General features: G+C 37.2%; 1 protein-coding gene across 1 annotated transcript; it reads right to left on the reverse strand.

Moving 5' to 3' along the window:
* Positions 1-4,833: 4,833 nt before the first annotated feature.
* On the reverse strand, positions 4,834-6,222 carry LOC107575493 (inhibin beta B chain-like; the record flags this gene model as incomplete). The annotated part of the gene is made up of 1 exon (XM_016261860.1): positions 4,834-6,222. A coding segment is annotated over one exon (794 nt), but the record flags the coding sequence as incomplete, so codon positions are not given.
* Between the last annotated feature and the right edge of the window lie 3,102 nt (positions 6,223-9,324).

The raw sequence follows: 9,324 nt of genomic DNA on the forward strand, positions 1-9,324 counted from the left end.
GTGAGAGCAGAGCTACATTAGCTAGATAATATTAGTTAATTTGTAGGCAATACATGTTGGATTCTGGTTTGTTGTCATCAGTTTGTGTTGGAGGGTTATTAATGTTTTAGTATTTGCAAGTCACTGTGCACAGATAACACCATTGGAACCCGGATTCATGGAATTCCATGAAAATGCCCTTTATTTGTAAATGTGAGGCTTCAGGTCTTTGGGCTCCTGTCCTGGTTGACCTGTACAACGTGAGCGTGTAATTCCTGGTTGTGTTTGCATCATTCTTTCATTAGATGTATCATGAATATTGCACTATGCTGCTTTCTCTTGTAGTGTGTTTGGGTCACTGTCCTGTGCATGATAACCTGGAATCAAGATGTTTCTCTGGATTCATCTGTGTTGTTGTTACTGATTATAGTCAATTTATGGTTAGTTTGGTAGTTGGTTAGTTAGTAAATGAGCAAGCAGGAGCCAGACAGATAATTTTTTAGGAAGCAAATGTGCCTTTGTATGAAGCAGCTTTCATTTTTGAACCAATTTACAACTTTTTCACAGCACTGTATGTATGTATGTATACATAGTGTAAGTGTGCATAGAGTGTTGTGAATATACATAGGAACAAAAATAAATAGAATAAGTAAATAACTTTTTCAACAGCATGAAGTTGGTAAAAAGCATGAACTGATCAAATGTATGGTATACCTTTAATGCAATATATGGATAAAAACGTCTGTCAGATGCATAAATGTAAAGGTAAATATATTACGCACATCACAACCAGTAGCATTTGAATTGAATCATAAACTTCAAACTGTCTTTGTTGTTGTAAACGAACCACTGTCTGATTCTAATCGGATTCGAATTGAAGTCTTTGGTTTACTTTGGAAAACACTGGGAAATTACTGATTTGAGCTCTTGAGTTCACGACACATCGTGTTATCTAGTGAACGCAGGTCACTGTCACTCATGAGAGGAGCTTGTGCTCTAAATGTGATGTAACTGAGTGGATATTTCAGGTAATGGGGTCTACAGTAATGGGATCAGCTCCTGGATTTACAAGTTATTTGAAGTGCCCGACGCACTGCATTGTGGGAATGTACTCATGCACATAAACATTTTGCATGTGACTGCTTGATTTTTCCTATATACAGTGACCCCAAGAAGTGTTCGGGTGTTTTTATGTGTGCGTCTCAATTGATGCACAGATTGCTTAATGTCTGACGTCTCAGGTGTTTGGTGATTTTTAGTGGATGTATGAAGTCAGTTCTCCTCAAATGTACAACACGGGAACCACAGATGTAGAGAATCACATTAACTAACAACATCCTCCACAAACTATCCAAAATAAAGACAAACTTTCAGGAAAAAGCACTAAACTGTGACTGTGGTGTACCCTTTCAAAAGGTACTAATATATACACTTCAAGTACTAAAATGTACTAGTTAGTGGTAAATAAGGTACAAACTTAGTACAGGTTTGTACTTTTTTTTTCTGAAAGTGTACTGATTGTCTTCATCTATTGATTTGGCAATTAAAACCCAACAAACTTTTGTCTGTGTTTGTGCATCTTTCTTTACAATAAATAACACTTGATTTTATATATTGCATCTGATATAATCACATTCAGATGGTTAACAGTGTAACTGAAGTGTCCAAAAACTCTTTGGGGTCACTGTATATGAGATTGCATAACAAATATATATTAAATATTGTGTTTTCGTATTCCAAGGTGTTGATTTTAAGGCAGAAACGAAAGATTTCAATATTTTTCATCACATTTGTCGGACTTTTTCTGGACTGTCAGTCATGTTGTCAGTTCAGTTTAGAAAGTAGGTTTCTTGTGTTTCCTTTTTTGTCATGGTGATGCATCAGTTTTCTGGAATTGAATGTTCAAACCCGCACGTCACCTGACCTGGTTCTGGATGTCCTGTCAAGTCTGTGAGCGGTTCATGACATTCACAAGGACACGTCTTACACATCACGTTGTGTGCAGATTATCAGTCCTTAGGGTGTGTGTGAGTGTGTGTGTGTGTGTGTGTGTGTGTGTTTATGGATGCAGGATTAGAGTAATTCAGTGTGTCTGTGGGTTAGTATGTCAGTGTATCAGTAAGTCAGTAGGTTTCACCGGAACAAAAATGTCTTTGAATTAAACCCACAAAGTGGCTGTTTCCTGCGTTTGTTTGCATACACACACACTCACTCACTCACTCACTAACACACATACATACACACTCACTCACTCACACTCACACTCACACACACACACACACACACATACACACATACACACTCACTCACTCACTTACACACATACTCACTCACTCACTCACACACGTACACACTCACACACATACACACATAGACACTCACTCACTCACTCACACACTCACTCACTCACTTACACACACACACACTCACTCACTCACTCACTCACACACGTACACACTCACACACATACACACATAGACACTCACTCACTCACTCACACACATACACACACACATACACACTCACTCACTCACTCACTCACTCACACACACACACACACACACCCCCCTCTCACACACACACACACACACACACAGCCTTCTCTGACCCAACACAAGTTATGATGTTGTCTATAGTGTTTACTGGCATGGAAAAACGAACTCTCAAAAAATGACCATGATACTGTACTATAAAAATTATTTTTCAAAGTTGTAAATGAAACAGTGATTATTGGATTACAAGAAAATACTATTTCAGATTTTTTTGTTTTTTTGTTTAATTCATTGTTACTTGCCATTTCTTTGTAACAGTTTGTGAAATGTACTGGCAATTTCTGAGTAAAAATTGTTTGTGCACTAATATATATATATTAGATCTCCTTCAAAGAGTTTCCGAAACTTTTAGAATATAGCTTGTCCTGCACTGAAAAAAAATGGTGTAGAAACAGTTTTCACTCATAAATTGCTTGTGAATTTCACAAATAATTACAGAGAATCAGTAATATTAGTATTTTCTTGTATAACACAGAATTAAACATGACGTTTTGAAGTAGAAAGGCTGAAATGGTATTTTCTTGTAAAGCGTGCACTAATAAGCTTTGTTATATTTATCATGGTAAATTTTCATAAGTGCATTGAAAGTCTTTATGCAACTACGAGTTTTTAACTTTCTACATTACATTAAAAGCCCTTCAGTTTATTGCATAATGTTGATTTGAAAATGACACTGGAAGCTTTACTGTAAAGGCAACATGCAACACTAAAGCATTTACTTATAGATGAAGGCATTGCAATGTTTTCTGATTTGTAGCATCATTTTTATGGTGTTTTACTAATATTACTGGCATTCTGCTGGTGTGTTTACTAAGTACAGTGAATGACACCCTTTTCAACTTATCTGGCAAGACTTATCTGACCTGCTGAAGTCAGAACAAATGGACCGTCTGAGTCACAGTTATACGTATATCAGCTCACGCATGCAGGTGCACGCGGCGTCAGTCAGGGACAACATGCAACTCTTCTGTACACAACCTGATGAGAACTGCCAAAGAGTTTATCGTTCTCTTTAACTGGCTGCATCAAGTTATGTCTCACGCACAGTTAGGTCCAAAAGTCTCAGGCCTAAAGTGCTTCTCTTTTGCATTGCAAATTATATTATCATAGTTTGAGAGAGAAGTTTAGGTTTAAAATGAACATAAAATGTGAGAATATCTCATTATTTTCTGGATTCCTCTCAGCAGCATTGAATCTAGATAAACTAAACCTGATGTTCATGTGCTTCAGATCCAAAGAGCATCTTGAGCTTCAATCAATGGAAGACGGTTGTCTAAAGTCAAGTCATTTCTATAGTGCTTCATATAATACAGATTGTGTCAAAGCAGCTTTACAGTGTTAAACAAGAAAATAATGTTTCAATGATGCAAACAAAAATCAGCTCTAAAAAGAGGACAATAGCAAACAGTCGATTTTTCAGTTCATTGTTCATATTTCTTTTTAATTTTCCATCATAACTTTTCTTGATTTGTGTTTCAAACATATGTATTTCCAGGTTTAAATAAACACAATCCCAGCTTGTGCTTTCAGACATTTGGACGCCACTGTACCTCAGTGTTTTACACACAGCGACGGTCACACAAGCAATAGTTTGTGTTGTTGCGTGAGTTTGTTTACATTTATATTTGATGTCATGTTTGCAGCTAAACCAAACAAATACATATTTTTATGATGAACAACACTTTTTGTCTTTCTGGTGTAGACTGAAGTCATGCCAGAAAAATTGCACCGTTGGTTACTCGTCAAATATAGACATCTATAAAAACCAATTCAATTATTTGCACAAGCAAACACGCTCTTTGCCTTTTAGACGTTATTGATTGCCTTCATAGAAATACTGCCTTTTTCCAAGATATAATGATTAAATTAGTTGTCGAGAGATAAGAGACTGTATGACATAGAGATGGTGAAATATTGTAATATCGGTCTGGATTTGCTCATCAAAGGCATACAAAAGAACATGTCAAATATTAGGGGTTGTTTGCTTTATTGATGTTTGATGTGACCTTTGTCCTTATTCAAGTCCTCGCATTAAAGCACACGTGAAATAGTAGATAAAAAGTTTATTTTTTAAAATACACATATTCAGCAAAATTACAATGTACAATACAGTACAGATTTCCATACTATCTCACTTATAAGAAAATATTCCTTTATTACAAAAATTATAGAAATTAATCTCAGCGAGTTTTGCTCTTTCAAAGAGCTTTAATGAATAGCTTTAATATGGTGCCATAAGTTACAGTATCATTTTTGTCAAGCAAAAATAAACAAAACACATGTAGATCGGATTTGCATGGCCTGATTTATACGCAAAATAACATATAAAGTGCAGTTGCAGATTCCCTACACTATGCATATGCATTCCTAGGAAGTGCTTCAAACTAAACAAAAGGAGAACAAACACTTAAAATAAACACAAAAAATACACCTGTAACATGTACAATGTAGGTGATTGTACTGTTTGTAGATTATTGTACCACTTTTGCAAAGGTGCTATATAAATAATACTTATTATTATTATTATTAATGTTACAAATAAAAGTAAGTGTATCTGTTTGAATGGAAAATAAGCAGCTTGAAAGGAAAGCCGGTACACATATTTAGTTGCATTTGCTGGTGCTTAGCGTAAACAGTCAAAAGTAAGCTCTGAGAACTAATGTGAGAGAAATATTCAAACATTTATTAGATGCTAATGCAGCAGGCCTTTGCTGGGATGTGTGGCAATAACTAAATGTTTACTGTCATGTTGGGTAAGCCTGGCTTTTATTTCCCTGAGTGTTTCAACATCTATAAAAAAAGCCTCGATTAGAGAATATTTCGCCTCTTCCTGATAAAGCAGATAAATAGGTGTGCAGCTGTGTACTGTTAGGTTTGTGGTCTCCTGTAATTGTTCTTTATGTGCACCCGCAGGACTCGACGATCATGTCCGGGACGTCGGTCTTCACGATGGTGTGCTGCGAGTTGAAGTAGACCATGGAGAGCGGCCGTCTCTGGATGGGGACGCAGCAGGACGACACGGCCGTGTGGATGCCGTTAGCCTTCAGTTGACTGAAGACGGTGGCGTGGAAGGAGGAGGCGATGCCGGGCGAGCCGGATAAATGCTGCGGACACTGTCCCATGCAGTAGTTCATGTGGTAGCCCTCTGGTGCTATGATCCAGTCCTGCCACTGTATGTCGCGGAACTTGATGTAGAAGTCTTTCTTGCAGCACACGCTCACGTCGTCGCCACATCGCAGCGAGCGTTTGCTCAGTGCGTGTTTGTTGGCGTCTTCACGCAACTGTACCTGCGCGACTAGGAAAGGCTGGTGAGAGGAGTCGCCGGATGCTTCGTGACTGCACAGGTTTCGACCGCCGTCTTCGCAGTGCACCTCAAGACGGAGCCTCCGCTGGCCGCCGTCCAGGAAGGCCTGCAGGGCGCCGGTGACCGGGAACGTGTGCCATCCGCCTCGTGACACATCCACGCTTCTCTGGAGCAGCAGCGTGCGATTAGCGCCGCTCGATGCCGGCAGGGAGATTTCTGCGTTTACACGGCCACGGTGATGAGGCGCATCGGCCGGACGCACGTAAAGCCACAGCGACGACTGCAGCACCTGAACGCTGTGACCTTTCTCCTGCAGGAACTGGAACGACAGACTGGTGTCGGTGCCGGCAGAAACCCGCTCATCTGGAGAGAAATCAGACACAGGTGCTTAGAAGAAGTGCTTATTTTGCGAGCGGAAGTAAGATGTTTTTTTGTGAATGTGCCAGACACTGTAAAAAATCAAAAGTTGAGAAAACTTAAAAGTTTAAGGCAACCAGCTTCAGTAGATTTTTTTAGTTTTCTCAACGTGTTGTTTTCAGTTTATACAACAAAAAGTTGAGGAAACTCAAAAATCTCCAACAAAAATGACTTAAAAAAAAAAAATCTGCTGAAGCTGGTTGCTTTAAACGTTTAAGTTTTCTCAACTTTTTGATTTTTTACAGTGTACGTAAATAACTATGCTATAAAAATATATATTTTAAAATTGTAAATAAAGATTATAGAAAAGATTTTATAAGAAAATTCTATTATTACAGTCTTTATACTTCACAATTTCAAGTTTAATTCGTTTCAATTTGTTTGTAATTCATTTTTAAATTTAAAAAGTAATTTTTGAGTGATTTTTTTAAAATAACAAACTGCAATCTGTTTATGATTAATGAAAATTATTTTATAAATTAAAGTTATATGATGACAAAAACAGGTCGCATTATCAAGCAGCATAACCACTGATTTTGTACAGCTAAAATAACTAAGCCATAATACCGGAAGTCCAGCACATTCCTATTACTAATGGCCACGCCCACTCTTAAGTCAAAAAGGAGGTGGATTGGAACAACATTCCAATATTTAGTTCACATGCAGTTTTCAATGTGTAGATATGTATGTAAAATGTTTAATGTATAGTTTGCACGTGCTCGAGGTGTGCAGGTACCAACTGTTTAAAAATACTTTTATGAACGATTTAGAAGCACAAAGAGTCAGATGTACCCACCTTTTAGTTTGTAAATATGTATATAACATTGTTTAACGTAGGCTATAGTTACCAGTTATTAATCATTGAAGAAACCGGATTTGAACAGTGAAAATCGTTCTTAAAACCATTCATTTCAGTATTTTCATAGTTGAAGAAACTGGATCTGAATATGCTTTCTGCCTGATAAAACCAATATTTTCATAAGGAGGCGTGTGCGCTTAACAATTTACAATCAACGCAGGAAGGTTTTTTTGCTTTTATGAACGATTTAGAAGCACAAAGAGTCAGATGTACACACCTTTCAGTTTGTAAATACCCTTACGAAAAAGAAGTTTATTCAAGTGTGCTATTAGTATACTTCTTTTAAACTAAAAATAGGAAAGTATACATTTAGTCTACTTTTTATGTACTTCTCAGAAATATACTTAAAATGACATTTAAGTATACTTGACATATACTGACATATATATTTGAGCTATAATTGTGCTCTTAGAAGTCGTGTTTTCATTGTTATACTGTAGGGCCCCAGCATCGTAACCCTAAAGCATCCAAACCAAACAGATCACAAGGCAACACGAGATCGGCCAATCTGACGCAAGCCCGGCTGTTTCAAATGGGGAAGTGCAGTGTGGTGCATCTGTTCATGCATCGACCAGCGTGCAGAAACTCAACCAACTGCATGGCTCCGTTAAGCGTAAAGTTCCCAAACTATGACGATTAAAGGGTAGTTCGCACAAAAATAAGCATTCTGCCTTCTGCATCGCTTACTGTGCTTCTGAACCTGTTTGAAAATGTCTAGGGGTGCAATGGTTTGGTTCCCAACGTTTTAAAAATATCTTCTCGTGTTCCTCAGAAGAAAGTCAAACCGGTAAATGATAACAAAATGACCATTAGAGCTATTTAAATCAAATACATTAATGCCTGTACATTTATTAAGAGGGCAGTAAAGTGCCAGAGTTTCAGGACTGCTTAGTGAATGTCGAACATTGTAAAAGATTAGTTTAATTAGTTTTTTTAAAAACAAAAATAGCAAAGAATTGGCTATCATACAGTTTAATAGTGCTGATACTATTTATATATTTGAATATTTTTCGAAGTGATAAATAGGCTAATACAAAGTTTATTGGACTACGTGAAATTTCACGTTTAATTCAGCGTTATTTGCCATTTTTGAGTGGAAATTGATTAAAAATGACTTTTTTCTTTTTCAGTGGTAAAATGTGGCATTGCGCTCGTGCATCATGTTTTTAAACCCTGTTTAAAATAGAAGAATTGACATTGACTAAACATTGCAATATGCGAGCAGCACGAGCAATAAATAAAAAGCAAGGGTAAAGAATATCGATAGAATGTTTTTCATCCCTACATGGGCTTGTGGAGTGATTGAGGGTGATTAATTAACACAGATAGCTTAATGAACCCGCGGGACATCAGACCATCAGCAGATGCTGTGAGCCTCTCAGACTCGCAGTGCGCAGGCGCCGTCTAGTGGACACACATCAGTGTTCTTATGGAGATCAGACATGATGAATGCTGTCATCTGTGCATGGGTTGCATCATGTCAGCCGTACAACACTCTTAAAAATAAAGGTGCTTCAAAAGGTTCTTCAAGCGATGCCATAGAAGAACCATTTTTGGTTCCACGAAGAAGCATTCAGTCAAAGGTTCTTTAAAGAACCATCTCTTTCTTACCTTTTTATAATCTGAAGAACCTTCTTTTCACCACAAAGAAGCTTTTGTGAAACAGAAAGGTTCTTCAGATGTTAAAGCTTCTTTATGGAACCATTTAGACAAAAAGGTTCTTCTGTGGCATCGTGAAGCACCTTTATTTTTGAGAGTGAAGTTACTGTTGCATTTATAAATGCATTTGTAAAGCTTGTCATGTTTCTCCTCTCTTTTAATAAAGTTTGGTGTTTTTGTTAATTTTGTGGTTCATCATCTGCCATTTTTCTTTTGATAATCACGGGATTCTTTAAAAATGGTAGGAATCATTTGTATTCTCGTTAATGTTGTGATGCCACAAATATTTGCTGTACCAAATGTGTCCTGATAACCTTTAACTCTCTGACTTCTTCTTTTCTTTTTTTTTGAGCGAGTCTTTTTTAGCCACATCAGTACATTCTATTAAATGCTTTGGTTTGGTTTATTTAGTCTCTCAGGTTATATTTAAATGTCGAATTTGATCATTTCAGACAAACATTAGCTTAAGTTCTTCACAGACAACTATTATGCCACTAAATACTTCCATCACAGATGGGCGAATTCTGAAAAATGTGCTTTCTGACATTATAACT

This window comes from Sinocyclocheilus grahami, unplaced genomic scaffold, assembly GCF_001515645.1.
Source record: "Sinocyclocheilus grahami isolate Dianchi unplaced genomic scaffold, SAMN03320097.WGS_v1.1 scaffold2674.1, whole genome shotgun sequence".
NCBI lineage: Eukaryota > Metazoa > Chordata > Actinopteri > Cypriniformes > Cyprinidae > Sinocyclocheilus > Sinocyclocheilus grahami.